We start from the raw sequence: 20,815 nt of genomic DNA on the forward strand, positions 1-20,815 counted from the left end.
AAAACCTCAGGAAGGCTGTTCTGCTCAGGGCATGCAGGGAAGAAGTCTTGGCTCTCACATAAAGTCATCACCACCTGAGCGACGTTTCCTGTCTCAGAAATCGGTTCAGCACACAGTGGAAGCAGGTTATTGGATATACAAGAAACAAATGAGGACTGTTATTAAAAGAGGATGCCTCCCCCGATCAGATATAATGTCCTCTTGGATTAACACATAACCTCCTATCAGAATGGAGAATAACTTCAGAGCATGATGAGTGTGGGAGAGACAGACCGACAAGAAGAGAGCCAGCATACTTCTGCTCCACTTCTCTGCTTCATTAATCACTTGCCGCCAGGGTAAGACACCTAGCGATTATTTATTTGCACTTCTCCACAAAGAGGCTATCACAACAAACAGGCCCGCAGGCTGCTCAGAACATTTGGGGGTGATTAATCAGTGGGTTGTCCAGAGAGACAGAACGCGGGGGGGGGGGTTTAACACGTGTTTCTTGATCTTTCATCTTTATTCAAGTCAATGGGAAACCCAACATAAACTAGAGGGGGTCCGAGTCAGGTGAAACGAGCAGCACTGTCAGTCAGATGGCCATGATATCAGATGCAGGAGTCGTGGATGAAGTGAAAATGATCATTTGGAATCAGCCGAATCAATAAACACATCACGGACACACTGTATACTGTAAGAATGCTGATCTAACCACATGGGGAAGATGTTTTCCCTGAGAACCGCCACTAAGACGTTAGTGACTACAACCGCATTATTCAAGCTAAGCAGTTTATCCTGTATCACACACTCATAAAGTCAGCCACAGAAATACACAGTGCAACACACACTGGGCCACATAGAGCGTATGGGGATAATGGGATTTTTAGCACACTACAGCTGGCTCTCACGTGTTGGGTCGTGAACCGATTACAAACTATAATCCGCTCCATTCACGGCGATGTGCATGCAGAAAGCAGCGACAGAAACGCTGAGGAGATAAATCCTCCTCTCTACTTTAAGTTTGATACAGTGGTTTTTTTTGGGGGGGTTTTTTTCACGTGTACTGCACAAGATTCTGGCTTGTGCAGTATGTTCTTGGACGAGAGCGGGTGGAGGGTGTAATATCCTACACAAAAACTCTTAATCTTTTCTAACTCTCCACTAAGAAGCACATTGTGCTGCAAATATCATGTGGAATATGTACTAGAAGCACGATTATGTTTCCCCTGTGTCATAATGTAGCTGGTTGTGTATATATTGTACCAATTTACAGTGAAGCAAAATGTGTGCATTTGCAAATAATACAGTGTCAACAATCTACAGTATATGATCACGGTGAAATGGTTCAGCTATTGAAGCTGTGGGTGATGAGGTAAACACTGAAGCACCTGCCCTGACAATGGCCTTATCCTCAGTGGTAATCTGATCTCCATGCGTAAAAAAAAAGCTGGGCCCTTCCCATCCAGCATGGGGTTGCTGCATATGTGTGTTTCTGAAGAAAAAAAATAGAGCACAAGCGTTTGGGGAAATCAACGTACAAGCGCTGATTGGGCAGCTATTAGTTATTCATGTTGAATAGAAGGCCGTGGCGTGGCTGAGCACTGAGGAGCAGTGATGCCTGGGAAGCTCCACCAGGAGCCATCTTTGTTTCTCTGGATTGTTAGACATAAAGGCAGCTCACGGGAGCGGAGGCCACCGGCTCTCTTTTTGCGTCTGCACACAATAGGTCATAAAATTCCTCAACGCATATTCCCCGCCACCAGCTACTGCAATTCACTCTTTCTTATTCCGCCACACTCTCACACTGTGTCTCAACCATAATGCAGAAGCCACTGCGGTTGTAATGACAAGGATAATAGAGTCCATTTGCATGACTTTCACTCAGGGGCACTAAGGAGGTTTAGATGGCATCCCTCAGCTCCCACAGGCATAATGCATAATATCCATTCAACAGGCTAGGGGTTAAAGAATTTGCAGAGTCGGGCATTATAACATAACACTAATGTACTGATCATGAAGCCCTGTGGGCAACTATAGCCGTTATTCAGCTGAATGGGGAATGCTCAACGTGGGCAGGCAAACAGAGTTGGAAAGGGATTGATGCTGAGGGCGTGACCTCTCCTGCCCACATTCAACTATTCTCACACAAACTGGCTTTTCCTGTCAACCCTTACCAGCATGCTGAAAGAAGAAGGCAGCACTATGTTACAAGAACAAGGCACAGGCCTACAGGACAGAGGTCTACGCTCCACATCCTCTCATTTCACCGTGCGTGAAAGGAATCTGTCAGGAGTGGATGTCCGTGCTTTCCACTCTCCCCTCAGGGCTTAGTACACGTGGACCCAGGGTGAGTGCACAGACTTGAGTCAGCGCTTCAGCTCTTTGTTTGTCAGCCCCCCCCCCCCACACACTGTCCCCCTGCAGGCTATGTGAGTGGGCCAGACAGACTTCCTGACTCAGGGATTCATTTGGGGGAACAGGGGAAAGGGCACCGGGTTATCCCTCACGCAGGCTGCAACAAACCCTCGGCTTTTTCCTTGCCCCATCACTGGAGCTGTTTGCCATTCATGATGACAGGCACAAGTGATTCTACAGTGCCCGTCACAACAGTGCCAATAACCCTTGTGCTGCAGGGGGCACAACACTATCACACAATGTTATCATATCCCAGGGAAGAGACAGACACCCAGCAAGAGGCAAGGACATCTGCCACAGTGAAGTCAGTGCTTCAGCTGTGCAGCAAAGTCAGATTAGAAGAAGAGTAACTCACAGAATCCAAATCAGAATTTGTCATATAATATTCAGCATATACCCCTGTGAAGCAGGGGTACAGTAAAGATTGAATCTTTCAGAAAACAATGATGTCTGTTACCTGAGAATCATGGAAGATTATGAGTCAGAGAGAGAAGCAACCCATTGCTGTTTGAGGGTGGATGAGAAGGCACATGAGGGTAGTGGGATGTATCTATCTGCTGTAGATCCCTGAGGCTGCAAGGCCAGACTGGATCTCCATCAACACCTCAGCCTTGACGGCGCCTGACAGGCACTGGATGGATTCGCACCTGGGCTTATATAGAGGCTGCAGCGCCGTCATGGCCTCAGCTGCTGCTGCCACTGAGTCTGCCACTGCACAGAGGCAGCCATTAGTCCCATCAGCCTGATTATGGCAGCAAAAATACCAGCTGGTGTTTTATCCGACAGTAAACAAAGACAAATACCACAGAGCAGCTCAACCATCCACCCACTCAATACTTCTGATGAGCCATTCGTTGCCCTGGGCATGTGTTGCTCAGATTCAACAGATTAATATGAATCAGTTGTCATTTGTCAGGCTCTGGAGGTAGAGGTAGCATTAACATTTCAGTTCCACTGTGGTTGTTTCCTCAAAATGGAGCCAGCATTTCAGCAATATGTTTCCTGCCATGCTATATATTCTCCTCAAGCTCTAACTTCGGTGGAGGAATCCACAAAACCATTACCCTCTCACCTCTAGGGAGCCCAGACAGCCCAACTCCCACAATCCACGGAGCGGAAAAGAGAGAGCGACACAGAAAGGAACATAAAGTGAGAGAGTGACAGAGCAAGACAGAGGAAAGAGAGAAAAGAAAAACAATAGACATCACAGCTCACCAGGCTGAATCAAAAACCGACACCCAAATGTGCATTTGCTACACCTTACTACACAAACACACACAAGGAGAGAGTCACACATCCATGTGAGCTCTGTGCTGTCTGTGTACAGCAAAACTTACTTGACTCCCATGGTAGTGAATCCGATTTTGTTCTCCAGAGGCGCAGACCTCCTGCTCCTGATGCTGTCAGAATGGAGCATCAGCCTGAGGACGCCTACTGAATGACAACATTTACAAGCACATTCGTCCCAGGCAGCTACCGCCCCGCTCTGTATCTTTATCCCCCTGCGGGGGCCAGATCCAGTGTGCTCACTCGACCCCTCTGCTCCACATAATCTGCCCTGCCTATTTGTCAGTGACAGAGATCCCTGCTGTCAATCACAGCACAGCCAACCAAACACAGCACCGTCCTGCTTCGTCCGCTTGGAGCCTGTCTGTATGGATCACACCTATCATGAAAGAAGTCAAAACTGCTGCATTTCCCCCAGCAACACATGCTAGCATCAACACATGCTAGCATCAACACATCCTTTACAAACAAACACATAGGGTGTATTGAGTTTCTCATGAAAACTTCATCCAATCAAAATTCAATCAACCTATACACATGATTAAACAATGGACTTCAGCAAATCAGCCAACATGTTATTCAGAACATGAACAATCACTTGTGATCCTGCAGTGCTCCCACTTTGCAACACACTGCACTCAGTATTGAAGAGATGCTTGTCCCTCCCCCTGACTAAATTCTACTCCAATGGAGTAGAGTGGGTATTTTCAACTTCCTGATTTCCAATCTCCACTTTTGAAAGAAAAATCAGTCACATTTTATTTCCACAAGCTAATGACTTGTTTCTATGGTTACTCAGAGCAGCCTGGGGGGGATAAAGGGCAGACTGAGTGTTGCTGACACAAAGGCAGGGTCTTTGCAGGAGAACCTGGGCCGAATGGCCACGCTGACACAATTACAGGAGGAATCCTTCTGCACAATCACAGTCATTACTGCGCAAACACTCACCTGGGCAGCAGCTGCGGGTGGACGATGGACGACCATAAAACCACTTCCTCCTGACACTCCTTCAGGGCCACATTCCAGCAAACAGCTGTCCGCCCTGCCCCTGCAGCAGCCTGCCCGCCAGCCTGGGTGCCACCTCTGAAGTCTTTAACGTCACTGAATCTCCTACTGACTTGTTGTGTCTCCAAGGTCTTCTGGACTCTTCTATTCATTACCTCCTTGTGTCTTTGCACTGAGTAAATCATCCCTCTCCTGAGTGTGATTAGTGTGTGGTTACAAAGCAAAAAATGAACCAGCACCCCCTCCAAACAAACATAAACCAACAATAGGCCATGGATAATGTCTCATGCTGCTGCGCAGAAATGAGCACACTGAGCAAAGTAGACTGCAAACTGAGCAGGCGACTCCTCTCAGCAGTGTGCACTGAAAAATCCCACGGGCACGGTGGGTAATAAACACACCGTCACAATCAGCAGGTGTTAATGGAACAGAGAGATGGGTAGAGGGATCTGTGAGGCGGCAGTTAGCCACACCACCTAGCCCCTGCTGTGAGCTCTGCCTGGCTTCATTACACAATGCTGTGTCAATACACTAATCATATGCTCTGTCACAAGGCAATCAGCGCTTAACATGGTAGTCAGCTGAACACATGGCTCGAAATTCATTACCCCCCACCCCCAGTAATACTCTGGTGTACACATACACACATAATGATATGCACACATGCGCACACACACACACACACCATTCGGTCAGGGTTTGCCCTCTGACTGTTCCTGTCTCTCTGCGACTGTATAGTCAGTCTAATTACCATTGGGTCATCATTGACCTCAGGGTCATCTGTGTTTCAGGCTACTATCCACAATTACCAGAGACAGGAAGCAGGATGAAAGAAAAATGCTTTAAAAGATACATTCATTTTGTGATCAAAGACATTTTGTAATTTCTGAAAACAGAAGTGTCACAAGATAATATTCATGGTGGCTGGACTTTTATGGGAAAATTCTCCCACAGGCAACAACACAGAGACAAAAAAGAGCTCAGAGTTTTACGTTTACAGCCTGGCTTCTGTTAGGATTTTAAAAAAAATCTGATATTTATACATGCAATTTAGTAATTTGTTCCCTTGAATTAACATTCAAATTAATAATTTGTAATATGTGTTCAAACAAATCACATCAACAATCTGCAAAATAAAGTTCAAGGATGTTGTACCAAAGTGTTGTATCTAAAAGCCAAAACTAATTTCAACATAAATGTGAGGTAATGAATGCATTACCATAATTCTAACATTCTGAATTAATTTGTTGCTTTGACCACTAAGTAACTAAAACAATCCAGTATGTTCAGTTGTTTTAACATGACATTATTAGCCTTTTAAAAGAATAAAGTGATTTAAATGCACAATTAAGTGGTTCAGGGCCACAAATAATTAATCTGAGGGGACACATTACTGTCTTGTGCACGGGAATTGTCAAAAAAGTGAGTCGGACCTGCTGGGCTCCGAGGTTATCAAATCGACATTTCTGCTAAAATGATTTTTCAACTCAGTACACATCTTAAATGAAACAAATTAAATGCTTTTTTTTTTTAAACCAGCTGAATGGTTGACTTATTTTTCCAATGAAAAATTAAACAATGAATCGCTTTAGTTCATCACACTCGTCTTTTCTCTCAGCAGCAAACTAGCTAGAGCAGCTAGACTCAAGCTAATTGCGTTCTAATTAAAATTTCATCTCTGAGTGGAACAGTGTTAGTGAATGTCAGACAAGTGTCTAAGGAGCCTTCTCCACTCCATTGGGGTAGAAACTGCTGTTTGGTTATTCCGTTCCTACATCCTGAGCTCTCAGGATTTCCACATGCATCCCACTAATTGTATCTTTCGAGAACAAAACGGAATACTAATCAGATAAGAGTTTTCAATCAAGCCTAAAACATGAAGGACACTAATTTCATCACTTTCTTTTTTTTTCAACCGGAGCTGAAAGAAAACAAAAATCTGTTGATTGATTCAGTTCTTTTTGATTTTTGGGGGGCTTACATTTCAATCAGCAGTGACACACAAAAAACAAAATGAAACAAACACGACAATATGAGGATGATGATGATGATGATGATGATGATATTCCTGTTGCAGCTGCAGAGGGTCAGGAAGTGGGTGTGCTTCGAATCAAGCACAGTGCACATCTCCACCACCCTTTTTCTCTAAATGCGAAGTGTGATGCTGCCTGAAGCTGGCCCATCATCATTGTGTTTCTCTGGGCCAAGTAAAACACCACATTCTTGGCAGCAAATTATCTCTGGGATGAAATGAAAGGTGGAACCTTTCACTGTACTTCCACCTACACCCCCTCTGCCCCACCAGGACCTGCTGCAAGGGAAAAAACAAGACCACCTCCCTCTTTTTCCCTGCTTTTAGCCCACCCTGGCTGGCTAGACATGGCTCTTTAAGCGACTCTTTTTGAGCTCAGGTCCAAAGAAAACATGAGAACCAATAAATCAGTGTCAGGAATTAACCCTGTCTAGCAAAGGGCCACACCTTGGTGTTATTCAGACCCACTGCTCTTGTGACGGGAAGCGAGATACACAGGAAGTTGCATATTTAGTGGAATGTCCCCTTTGCCAAAGGAGAGGTCTCATGGTCCCACTCATATACTCTGACCCTGTGAAAGCTGGCAAGACAAACTCCATTTGGGGGTGCTTGGAAAAAACCTAAGCTCCACACGGATCCCCCATGGGCTTCCTGTCACACTCCACAAGTCCCTTCACCTCCTGTGGTGCAGAGCTTCAATGGCCCCATGCATCATTCTTAGCCACCTTTCCTTTCGCCAACATTCATTATGACACAGCTCTCCTTGGAGAGTAGAGGCAGGGAATGCATGCACTGACCAGCCTGGCTGGGAATCTATCAATGACAATATAGCACACTGCACCAGCCATCCACCCGCCTGGAGAGGGTGAAGTATTCTCCGGGGCAACAACAACACCAGAGCCAAGGAGTGCTGAAAAAGCCTCCCTCAGCCTGAGATACACTGGGGCCAAATGGTTTCACTGAATTACAAAATAAGAGCCCTGAACTGCAGCTGCAGGAGGATCTAATATGCAGCTGTCTGTGACTGAAAAACCAGAGAAGCTGTTTTAAGTTCAAGAAGCAAAACAAAGAAAGAAAAATAACTAAACATGAAATACCTCAGGACAATACTCAGCTTTAGCCTAAGCCCCTGCGTGAGACACTCCCTCTTCATATCGAATTATGTAATTCTATTATCCATTCATGGGCACTGGTGCCTGTAACTAAAGGTTCATTTAGTCCCATGATGGTGCGTATCCCAAGGCATGCTATAATTCAACCATGGCAAGAACAACATCTCCATGGAATAGGTGCCCCACATAGATGTTAACACCATGAACCATGACCTTCGGCAGACATTTGAAGGCGAGTCTGTGCACATCTCATCTCCAGCTCTCTTAATGTACTGTACACCCACACACACTGAACCTTGAATGCACGCAGGTGCGTATGCACACAAGCACACGCAAACACTAAACACTTCATTTAACACCACAACAACTCGGTCTAATCTCTCTTCGCTTTGACAGGCTCAAATGCAGTGTGATTTGACAGGAAGGGGGAGGTGCTTACCTAATGAAGAAGGAGGCTGCCGCAGATGAGGAGGGAGAGGGGGAGGTGGAGGTATTGGTGACGGGCGCAGGGAGTCCCGGTTGGCTGGAGCTCCTCAGTCGGCAGGGCGTCAGGGTGCTGCTGCTACTGCTGCTGGTACTGGTGGTGGTGGTGGTCATGGTGGTGATTGGGGCCTCTGGGGCTGTGACATCCCTGTCTGCGTCCCCTATCAAACCCTGGGTCTGTTGACACACAGATACAGAGATAAGACCACAGCCAACACTTACAGGTTTTATCACTCCTGCCCACCTTCCTTCCACTCCATTTACTTCCCCTCTGCCACAGATGGACAGGCAGCTGCTGCAGCCAGCTCCGGTTAGCGGGAGTCAGCAGTATCCACAGCAGAGAGCTCCCTTCAGAACGGCAAGGATGCTGCACCATTCATTGATTCTGGCAACACTCTCGAGGTTGCTCTAGTTATAGCCTACTGTAATTAAGTGATAACCCACATTTAATTAGTAATTAAATCACCAGCGATTTACTTCACTCTGCTCCCGATTATATCTGCAAGTCCATGGCTAATTTGGCACTTTACGCACCAGGGATGAGGAACGTGTCATCCTGCAGGTTGAGTCAGACTATCTAAGAGCAAGTTTCAAAGGGAGTAAACAATCAACCATCACATGAGAGAGGAGATTTCTATCACAGCTTAAATGTTTATGAGGTACCTGAATTGTGCTTGCATGGGCACGCTCTGCTCTGGAAGCTTGATTATTAGGAATAAAATGAGGTGGGATGCTTTGTTTTAGTTCTGGTAATTAATTAGTTCTGGCAAGTAATGCCAAAGCTACACTGGGTATACCACCTGTAAGTCTACACATCTGATACGTATGTGCTGCAGCATCTCTAATCAGTTGAATGTGGGAGAACAAATCATGTAAATAAGGTCTGTGTATGTAAAGTATGGAAAGGTTTTAATACAGAGCTACAGATGGGTAGCCCAGATAAAATAGAAGCCATTCATACATTAAAACCTTCCTGTCCTCTGTTTCTGTTTAAGGTTGAAATAAATAGCGGTGCTGCTTGCTGGACATGGAGCATCAAGGTTCAGCCTGCAGTGAGTTAGTGGTCGCTTATAGACCAACACAAAGAGTACAGAGAGCTAATTATACAAGCCAAAAGCCAACTTCAGCTGGAGTCACCATACTGACAAAAGGTTAATCCCCACCGGAGCCACTAGTTTATCCTGCAGGACAATGATCAATAGCAGCTGACAAGAACCAGTTCTGTGGGTTTTCAGCATCGGAAATTAAATAAATAAAGGCTAGAGTTTTCCTAAAAACATTTATAACACTGACACATGAACATTGTGCAATCAGCAACGACCTTGAATTGAGCACACACAGCGCTGCAGCCTCAGTGCCTTTTGACTTGTGTAATATATGTATTATAAATACAGTTCAGGCCCTCCGCATATTTACCACCCCAGTGTTTGCCCTAGATTCATGTTTGGCAACTAAAATAACATCCTTTACAATCTTTTCTATAAAGTGTCTGGCCTTCCACTATCTGCCATTTGTCAGAACGGGTTGACAGCTGTACTATTTATATGCCAGGCCTGACATGTGAAAGCTATACATCAGGATGTGAGGGCATACTTACATTCTGACATTCACATGAGAGGCTTGGCTATTGCTCTGCAGAGTGCCGCCACTGTTAGCTTTACATGCGCTGCTATATTAAAGCTTGGGTGCATTGTCTTTTCCGGGAAAAGCTCCGCTGACCATTTGTCAAACCGTGGACCTGCAGTGCAAGTGCATGTCATGAATTCCCATTTCTTCCCTCTGAGCTTGTTAGAAGAGTTAAGCATCAACATTCTTGCTCTGGAGGTCTGGTTTTGCTCTCTTGAGACTTCATCATGGAGGCTAAGTCTGATATCAAGCTGCGGTGTGTGAAGTTATGACTTGAGAGGAACACCATGGAAAAACTGGCTGCAAACTGAAATGAGCCGAAGACAGATCCTCATGCAGCCGCCAGAGCGGAAAGCCTCACACCATGCTGGTGTGGGTGACAGGTTAGGAACTTGGCGCATTCCAGGGAAGTAGACCCATTACACTCTGGTATGAAAGACTAGAGCACTTCACACACAGCCGTACAGGAAGCTGATGTGTATAGCTCATCAAATCTGTCACTGATTGAGCCGATGCAGCGTCTGTTTTAAAATCAAGTGGCAGCGAATTTTCAGGAGCATACAGGGACAGCTGGTCACCGCTGGAGATGGGCTGTGGGCTCAAAATGGATAAACTACAGACATGTAGGTGCACTCACACACACACACACACACACACACACACACACACACACACACACACACACACACACACACACACACACACACACACACACACTTGAGCTCATCACAGTGCCTATCAAAGAGTATTCCCCTTGGTATTAAGACTGGGGACTTAAGCCCCTCAGCCAAGCTGCTCTCTGTAGCCTTGGACCTGGACTGGCCCTGATTCTGGCTGAACAGTACAATCTATCCCCCGGTCAGTTAATTAGGCTGTGTCAGTGGAGCCATGTGTGCTAGGCCGTTTGCACTGAGAGTCAGTAATGAGCTGGCCTTCCACCCTTTAACCCCCAGCCCTCCCTGATCCCTTTGCCTTGGTTTGCCAAGAAAAGACAGAAAAAAGGAGGCTGGGAGGGGCGGGGGGGGGGGACAGTGCGAGAGAGATCGGAAAATAATGGAGAGAGTGCAGGAGAGAGTGGAAAGAAAGAAAAGAGATCGTCCTTCCAGTGTCTGAAGTGAACCGAGAAGGCCAGCCTCCCATCAGCTGACCACCCACCCCCCCACCCCCCCACCCCCACCCACCCAGACTACAGGATCCCTCTGTGACCTTTGATCCCAGCGGTCAACAGACGATTACTGCTGGGGTGAAATAGGCCCTGTGTTAATCTGCCTGTCAGGCTTGGCTGGCCTCTGTAACCAACAGAAACCAATTGAGGTGAGGACAGACTTCTAACAATACTGGAGTCCTACAATGAGAGAAAAGGGCTAACATAATACGCCTTTATGTTTAGCTCTCGTGATGGAAAACATCCACTATTTTCAAGCAAATGCCAAGACATAATTGCACAAAATTTTTAATTGTTTCCCAATTTGGCATGAGTGGGCATTGTCCTTCCTTTTCCTTCCTGTATCGTTTTCTTCTCTTGTCGTTGTTGCTTTCTGTGGCTCATTGCCATGTCGGCCCAGCTGCACCAAAGCAGCAGCAGCCAAGATCATCCTGCTGGGCTTCTCACTGGTGGCAAAGGAGCAGGCCCTGATAGCAGGCAACTAGCAGGCCAATAACGGAAACCCTCACGGGTTAAGAGCACTTGGTCTTTGTAGATTAGCGCACATGTGGTTCTGGATTTTATGGCGCAAAGGGAGAATTGCAAATTTGGTTCAATCAGTTTCCCGTTTTGAATAGTTGCATAACACTGCTGGTAATGTGTTTTTCTGGATTACTTTAACTGCTTGAAGCTTTACATTCAAACACACAATAACACCAGGAAATACTTATCAAAGTTGGGGTTTTGCATCAGATTCTAGACCTGCGTCAGAATGTCTCAGAAAAGTGCCTTTGTGTGCCATTTGCGCAATTCAAGGCAGCTACACTCATATGAAACAGTGTCAGCTAATTACAAAGAGGGAGTCAGATAGTTTCAATTCCAATGACCACAAACATCATTCCAGATGTTAACCAGCCTTTTCCCAAATGGGATATTCAAGGTGGGCTGTGTGTGGGAGCGCCCCAGGCTTGCTGGTTGACACACTGAAGAATTTCTATTTTACACACACACGCAGAGTCTAGAGCTTCTTTGTCTGAACAACTCTGAATGCTTTCCCTACAAAGCAACCAAGAGGGAATCATGAATTAAAACTGGTGCCTTTCAGCGCAGTGTTTAACTCCCAACCCTTGAGAGCTGGTGTGGGTTTTTGTCATTCTGAAGGATCTGGTTTTAATGAAAGAAACAAGCTTGAGAAAAATAACACACATTTCTGCTGTGTTCGTGACTTCATGTCCTGAGGGGACATTTCTCTCTGTCCAAGGAAGGCGCCAACCTCAGCTATGTGGCATTGAGCAACTCATCCAAGCTCCAAGGGCCACTAATTGCTTTTAGACACATAGATGGAGAACACAAGTCAGCCGCTCCCTTCTGTGCCAGGCCGTTTGATTTGGCCTAGATTGCGTACATGCAGTTAAAAGCTTTTGATGGCCTCCCATAAACCATCTCTACAGGCACTTGTTGACATTAAAGGGAGGAGTGAAAATCTGTCTTCAATTTTCAAGCAGAAAGGAAGGACTAACACTGCCAAGACCCTTGACAGGCTGCAGTTATCCACACAGTTGGAACAGAAATGGCAAAATTTACATCTATGAATCTGATGGAAAATATTAAAGTGCAAGGACTAGACGATGTTAGCACATGCTGTTTGGTCTGTACACTAAGTCTACCTGGTGTAGAATGTCACAGATGTTTGTCAATCAGGTCTGAGACCAGATGTTCCCGTCAGTGTGGGAAGAGACACATCGGTAACAACGATACTTATATATCTTAATATCAGCGGCAGGAAATACAATCTGATGCTAGAAATCACTGTCAAACATTGAGACTGTTACACTTACAATGAAAACTGCATAAATGTGCAACTAAATGGTTAAAAGTCACAAACAAGGTACAGCATGACTAACAATTAATGATGCAGCATGACTAATCATTAGCTATCATGACACCGACGGAAAAACCCAGGACCTTTCCAAGTCTCTGAGACATCAAACAAAGCACAGACTAATGCTTATCCAACATGAGAGAGGAGTTATGGTGACGCTGTGGGGTGGTCATTCCAAATGCCCTTGAGGAGGAGGTCAGCAGATTAGTGTTGCGATGACCTCTGACCTTAGATCACTCAGGCTCCTTGACTACTGAGGAATGAGAGGTCAGCACTCCTGCAGAGTTCTGACTCACAAATTCTCTGCAGGGCTTCATCTTTTCTGAAGTCTGAAATGTAACATTTGTATTGACAAGACTTGACCTGACGAGCACTGCAGCATGGGAAGACAGAGCTGTTACACATGTATTTTTAAGTTAATTTATGTCGATTCAAGTTAAAAAGGCAGTCAAGAAGCCAGAATTTAAGCTCATTATACTATGCACTATTTTAAAAGGAAATCACCTCTAAATGCATGAAATGTAAAACAAATGTGAAAATAGGCATATTAAAGATATACCGGTCTAGGCTGAGGGAGGAAGTTATTGACCCTGGAAATGCTCCACATGCCCTCGAGGTACTGCTGAGCCTGGATGGTGACGGAGTTCAGGGATCCAGTGAGCTGCCCTCCCGCCACCGTCACCTGGACACTGGTCTTAGGCCCCGAAGAAAGCGAAGGATTTTGCGACCATCCTGGCACCCTATGCCGCTCCCCCAGGGGCAGGACACTGTGGGTGATGGTTTGGCCTTTGGACAGGGGTTTTGCATGGACACTTGAGGACGACACAGTGAATCTAGAAGGCTGCGGTAAAAAGGATGTAGTGGGCAGGGCTGCCATGTCTGAGCTGAAGGTGAGGACGGGAGCATGGAGCGTTTGCAAGGCCTCCTGCCTCAGTTGGTGCAGAGGCGTCGAGCACACTTGGCAACAGCTGACGCCGGCTTCATGGTTCCCCGGTGTTTGGAGCTGCTCAAACAGAAAAGTTGCATATCCAGGGTCCTGCAGAGAAAACACACACAGAATAGAGGCTTTAACTCCATGCACAACGTGCACACACACACACACACTTAACACATGTAACACGTTCATCTCAAGTATATCTCACTATCTGTTCTTATGAAAGGATTTCCTGTGTATTTGTTCACATTTTCCATGTGCGTCAGTGGTCTGCTACCAGTGTGGTCTCTGACTGCCCTCTGGGACCCTCACTCCCTGCCTTAACCACTTCCCTTTTTTTGGAATGGTTGTTTGTTTAGACTGGGATGCTTCGCCTGCATGCAACTTTAGACTGCTGATCAGGTTCACCAGGCATGTGCTCACTTCACAGTGTCTGCTGGGGACCAAACTCTGAAACAAGGCTTGGAGGGATTAGTAAAAGATCCCACAGAGGCATCCTTCACAAAAATAACAAGTGAGATGTGTCACCAAGAAAATTTCAGCTTGTTACTGTTTTTAGACACGTTGTCCAGTAGAGTTCTGTCCTTCTATTTCATCTCTGAGAAGGCTCCCTAGTGTGTCCATCGCTGCTTGAGAGGAATGATAAAAGAAAGCAACAGCTGAGGGGACTCTAGCGCTCAAAGCTATACAATTTACATATGATAAGTGTCCCAGCATGAAAACATACGATGAGCCACCGAATGTGAAGATAACTACCTCCTCCAGGCAGCCGGAGGCACACAGAGCTATCAGTGAACTATTCAAATCCTGAGTGAGAGTGGAATATCACTTTCTCTGTTTTTGGGAAACAAACAATCAAACAAAAACACGCGCACACACACACACACATACATACATACACACACACACACACACACACACACACACACACACACACACACACACACACACACACACACACACACACACACACACACATACAGTCTCTTAAGAGGCATAAAGGGGCACTAGGCTTCTGCCCAGTGGAGTCGTGGCCTAAGACAGGAGCCCACAGCCCATACATAAATGTTTATGAGGCCTTTGCTCCGTGGATCCTCCGAGGTGATCAGGAGGAGTGAAGCAGCGGGGAAACAACAATCCACTGGCCTAATGCAGCGCCACTTAATACAGCTAACCCAATAGATCCAGAGACTATACAGGCAGGTTGAGGGACTCTAAATCTCCTTCTCATGAAAGCAGCTCAATACGCAGACTTTTCTCCGCACACACCAACAGTATTAATGGTATGATCACATAACCTTCCTACAAGCGGACAGAAAATGATGCACGGTTATTGTCTACTCTGTACAAGAAATTCCCTTACGCCCAAAAATGGACAGAAAGCAGTATCTGCTGAGTTATACTCAATGTACCCTGAGGGATAAGCATAATCTCCATATCATCCCCTCACTTAAAGGACAATCATGCGTTGGACTGTGACTGGACTGGCCTGATGTTAACTGAGTGGTTCTGGTCAATGATTTACTATACTGGCTACTTACTTTACACATGGTCAGGCACTGTTAGGATGCAGGCACTACTGAGAAATACACTCAGAATCATCATTCCCAGTGAGATGATTTTCAACCTTCTGATGACTGGCTGATGGTAGATCCAGTGTGGAATGGTATCAAGTGAATGTTGATGCTGGAGTATATATCCAAATGAGGAATGGATTTAAATGTTAAGAAGCTTATAATGGAAATGTGATAGAGCTATGATGGAGCTTTAAAGAATGATATCTAATGCTGCTTGATCCTGACACGTGAATGGTCTCTACACTTACGCTCCTGCAGCAGATAGTTTACGCACAAGACCGGACAGTTCCAGTGAAATGAGATGAAACAGTCTATGATAAACTGGAGTGCAATATGAAACAGAGCTTAAGAAAACACCGCTGGCTGATAGTTTCTGCATGCTGTCTGGTCTAGCTTCATGTGCATGCTTCCTAGACAGGAAATTGAAGCCAAGTCATAACCAGTCATCTCCGCCCTTACATCACCCCTCACCCTTTACCCTCTGACCACCTCCTACCTACCTCAGGCCAACTGGTAGATGGAAGAAATCAATTCCCCTCTCTCTCTCTCTCTCTCGCTCTCTCTCTCTCCATGCATTGTTAGGTGTTGATTTAGGGGAGCTAATAAAAAGACACACAAAGCTGAGCCCATCTGCTATTCAGTTAGGATTCTGGAGGTTAGAGAGCGGGCTTCTCCTGTAAAGCTGTCCATAAGCTTTATGCCCAGTGGAGTGAATAAAGGGTCATGGCCACAAGGCTTATGAAGATGATGGGGCTGATGATGAGGATGGTGACGAAGTTGGGCATGTGGAGGAGAATGATGTGGGTATGATGAAATTGAAGGTCCATAAGAGGTGGAGAGGAGATGGCGAAAGAGGACATCAAGATTGGTAGATATTTCACGCATCGCTCGAGGTGCAGGCTCGGATATAAAAATAGATAAATTTGACACAGTGAAGCCGGCCGAAAAGTCAGCATGCAGTTACAAGCTTAAACACTTCACTCTTATGTTTCTCCTATCACATCTGAGCTAACTGCTTGAGAGCTTGTGCATAAGCATAAAGTGGAAAAACATGAAACATACGACGCATGAGTGCACCCAGCCGCGAAGCCATATTGTTTCCTTTATTGTCCATATGATCTATTACTGACAGGTGCAAGTGGGTGTGAAGAGTAGCACTGCTTCAGAGAAGTATGTAATGCACGGCATCAACACAGTTCGCATGTTCAAAGCATTCCCGTCGGCGGGGAGGCGTGGAGCTACTTCAGGGCTCTGACTCCGCAGCCATTGTTCTGTACAAGTGGGAGATGGTTTTGGTTTTCAACCCGAGGTCTCTCCGCAGAGAGACTCAAACTGCACAGGCGAGGATAAGAGGACAGAGAGAGAGAAAGGGAGGTGGGAGGAGGTAGGCCGGGGTTGTGGCCCTTGCCTGGAGGCTTGTGGGTGGTTGTGTTGGTTTACTGCCTGTCAGCGCTGATCTTTATTAAACTCTGGGGACAAATGTAGTCAGATGTTATGCCCTTATTATGGAAAGGAGGTGTGCACTGCGAGCACGCTGGGGAGAAAAGCCTTGCCTGTGGAATGAGCCCTCCACAGTCCTGAGAGACCTAAGTTTGTCTTTGTCCCTCACACTAACTGTGATGAAAACAAGGGCAGCAGCAGCAGCAGCAGGAGAGAGAGAGAGAGAGAGAGAGAGAGAGAGAGAGAGAGAGACAGAGACAGAGAGAGAGAGACAGAGAGAGAGAGAGAGCGCGCCACCCGGCTAATGACTGTCTGTTTGGGTTGATGGAGAGTGTCATCGCAGACAGCCCATGCCCAGAGGCTGATGGAAACAGCCGTTACCACTTACGGATGAGGGGACAGGCAGAAAGATGTGCATTATTTCTCTCTCCCGCCTCCTTAGGGCGCGAACGGAACCGGGCCAAGTCACACGTAGGTTCTTTCCTCAAATCACACCTGATTTCCCTCATCTCGTCCGTGCACCTTCTCTCTAACCAGACAAAGCGAAAGTGCCGTCTGACTATTTCCACATTCGGCTTCTGATGTGGTGCAGATATAGAAAGCTGACTCAAATCAAGGGAAGGTCATAGTGATTTGAAATGCATGAGGCCCCTCGCTAGCGGAGGGACTTTTAGGTACGCTCCATTGAAAGTAAAATACTCTGGGAAACCATATTTTTGAGCCCAACAGATATTTCCCAGACATAAAAGCTCCCCATGACTCGCTACAGCAGTGACAGAAAGAGAAATGAAGCAAAACTGTATCAATGTGCATCCATGATGAGAAAAAATAAAGTGAAAAGTTCCGACACACTGTAGCCTGCATCTTGTCAGCTCATATCTGTTTGCTCCTGCCAGCGCTCTGTGGCAATCTGCCCGATGTGATTTATTTTTCTTATTTCGAACATCAGTCATTGTGCAGTCTGCCCAGACTCAGTCCAGAGCTGGCACTATAGCAATAAGTCCTCAGCTATTCCTCGATCCTCTGTGTTCATTCTAACTGTTCAGTAAACGGAAACACAAGCAAACACAGTTGAACTCCTGATAGTTGACTTTAAGATTAAATTGCTCAGTCAGTCTTCCTTTCCTTCCTTCCCCGTCCAGGTTTCTCTTTTATTATTCCACCAGCATGGAAACATTCCTCAAAATGAGTCAGTACAACACCACACTGTTTTATATCTGTCCTCGCTAAACTTTGTTCTCACCAGCACCAGTCCTGTTTACACATTACCATTCTTGAGTACTTCCTATGACTGCATTTCTTGTAAAATCAGGACCACACAGCAGCTGCCAAATCTAATGCCCTTTCAACTCCTTTCAACTGACTTTCCCTTCCTCTGCTTCCGAGCCATCTCTGTTTACTTGGCCCGAGACAGTGTTGACCCTAACCACACACCGTCTCCGTAAGTCTCAAAGGGATTGGCCCCCCAATAAACCGCAGGAGCCCAGTCCAGATCCCAGGGTGAGGACGAGAGCTTCCAGCAGGCCTGCTTTCCCACAGGTAGCCCGGCTCGCTCTGACAGCCAAGCCGGAGAAAAACGAGCACAGCTGCTGGCCTTGCCCCGGGTGAGCACAGGGCATTAAGGCAGATTACATTCCCAGGATAAAAGCAACACATCCAGTGGTGTAATCCCCTTCTGCCCCCTGCCCCTTCTCAACTATCGCCACCACCTCCACCTCTCTGACCCGCTCTCCGAGCCAGCCGACTCGACAGATCCCCTGAAGCAGTGGAGAGCTGGAAGGCCTGCGCCTCTGATTAGATATCAGGTAGGGCTTTTAGTGCCGCAGCACATCTCGGATACAGACCATTAAATTTAACCACTGCCTGCTCGGAGGCAGAGAAGACAATGACTCAGGATGTCACACTAGCATGCTATTTAACTCTGTGGGAACGCTTTTCGTGGAACACAGAATGGGACGGCTCACCAAATCACATCAAACAGATGTTTGCCCCTGTCTGCTGACTTGACAAGATTAAACAAACCTGTAATAAGACTTTCCCCCACAAACAAAGCAACAGTATCTGCAGCAACACAAGTACACTGTCATTACCCAGCTGATAGGACTGCCTCTACAGAAATGAATTCATTCATCCTCCGTGGCTGCGTGAAAAACTCTGGATGCTTAATTTTTCTGTCACACTTTGAGGTTTTTATTGGAGTGCAGGGAGATTCCACCGAATAATGATAAAATATTTCTGCTGCTTCTAATGTGAAATTTGAGGCTACATTTAGAATCTTATCAAACCATCTGTGTAGAAGCTTTTGTGAGAGATATGCTTGCAAAATCGATTCTGCTCTTGCTTTTTCCTGGGCTGCTGTCTCGCTGTGACTCTCCTGTGAGTTTGTGTATTTTAAACTCACCAACCTCTGTAAATTGCAAGCAAACCTGATGGTTGAACGAAGCCAAAACACCAACAAACAGTACTGAATGTTCAATGTTACATCTTTGTGGCTCTGACTGCAAAAAAATGGTTTGTAATATTACATTTTTCCCAGAGAGATAACACAGCATTACCGAATTCTGCAACTATCTTGAAGACAAACTGCTTACTTAAAATGTCAACAGCACATTTCAGTGAACAAACTTCCCTTTACCTAGATCAAACAGACGATTACCTTGTTTAAAGAAGGGCATCAGATGTTTGCATCAGTATTCCCTTGAATGAACAGCCAAGTCTCCCTGCGTCGCGCATCTGCTCATGAGGAGCTCACAGAGACAGATGTCAGTCCGTCTGCCCTCTGTGATTTAGCCCTTTCCTCCCTTAAACTGTCAGTGAACTGCTGACAGAAAATGCAAATAGGCTGTACCTCTTAGTGACATTTCCAACACACGATAGCACCACCTGTCCAGAATATCACCGTGACACATCCTCTGATGAACGATTACAGGGTCGAGCAAACACAGCCTGCAGTCGGGACACACTTCAAAATACAGTCGAGACCTTTTTCATGATAAGATCTGGTGTGACATATTTTTGTTTTGGGCTTACCAGCACAGTGATACAGCTCATTGTACGCTACACTGCAGCCGACAGCTTCTCGTCATCCATAAAAAAACAGATGTCACTGTCCATCAAAAATAAAATGGTCATAGATCCTGCTGACCCTCAGGTTAAACACAGATAGAGTCAGTTGTAATCACTCATGAGTCTTTGCCGAACCAACCTGAAACCATTAATGACCTCATATAATGATGTGTCACCACTCCATATGGTCGACCCATTTATCAGTGTGTGAGTGCTGTTAGCTCATCTTACTGCAGGAGGAGTGAGAATCACATATATGTTTTTATAAAAGTGTAATTACATAAAAAGGCTCACGAAGCCAGGCTTTACATGAGGGAGTGAGAAATGGGTGAAATGCACACGTGTGTGTTTGTGTGTGTGTGTGTGTGTGTGTGTGTGTGTGTGTGTGTGTGTGTGTGTGTGTGTGTGTGTGTGTGGCTGTCTCTTTACACCACACCCATCCATCACTCCAGCCTTTCGCCACTTGGCCAGTTAATTACCTTTTCCTGTTCACTCACGCACATAAAGAAAACAAGCCCCTTTCAGACTGTTTGGACAGACTTCATTCTCCCTCTCCCCCCTCCTTTCCAACATCTCTCTCTCTTTCTCTCTCTCCTCTGTGGACTGAGGCAGCCTTCACTGTCTTAGCCCCAGATCCGTCAAGCTTTCATCAGCTTTGGCCGGGGTCAGAGTGTTGGGAGGTCCGGGCAGGACTCACCAGTGAGAGACTTTAACAAGACAGCTTCATTAGGCATGTGTTGGTGAATGATCAGTACTTCAACTCAATAAGAGGCTGATTTGGGAGATAAAACAAACCGCACAGACAGAGCAACATGAGCCGTCCCTCC

The 20,815-nt window shown here is 46.0% G+C and overlaps 1 protein-coding gene across 1 annotated transcript in view; it reads right to left on the reverse strand.

Annotated features, from left to right (window-relative positions):
- The window catches only part of kif26a (kinesin family member 26A), a 66,481-nt gene that overhangs the window by 25,531 nt on the left and 20,135 nt on the right, over positions 1-20,815 (reverse strand). Inside the window, exons 3-4 of the mRNA XM_022750418.1 lie at positions 13,531-14,007; positions 8,276-8,496 (exon numbers count right to left, since the gene is read on the reverse strand). Coding sequence (XP_022606139.1) covers positions 8,276-8,496; positions 13,531-14,007 — 698 coding nt within the window. The remainder of the gene's footprint in view (positions 1-8,275; positions 8,497-13,530; positions 14,008-20,815) is intronic.

This window comes from Seriola dumerili, unplaced genomic scaffold (assembly GCF_002260705.1).
Source record: "Seriola dumerili isolate Sdu_G_001 unplaced genomic scaffold, Sdu_1.0 BDQW01000149.1, whole genome shotgun sequence".
Taxonomy (NCBI): Eukaryota; Metazoa; Chordata; class Actinopteri; order Carangiformes; family Carangidae; genus Seriola; species Seriola dumerili.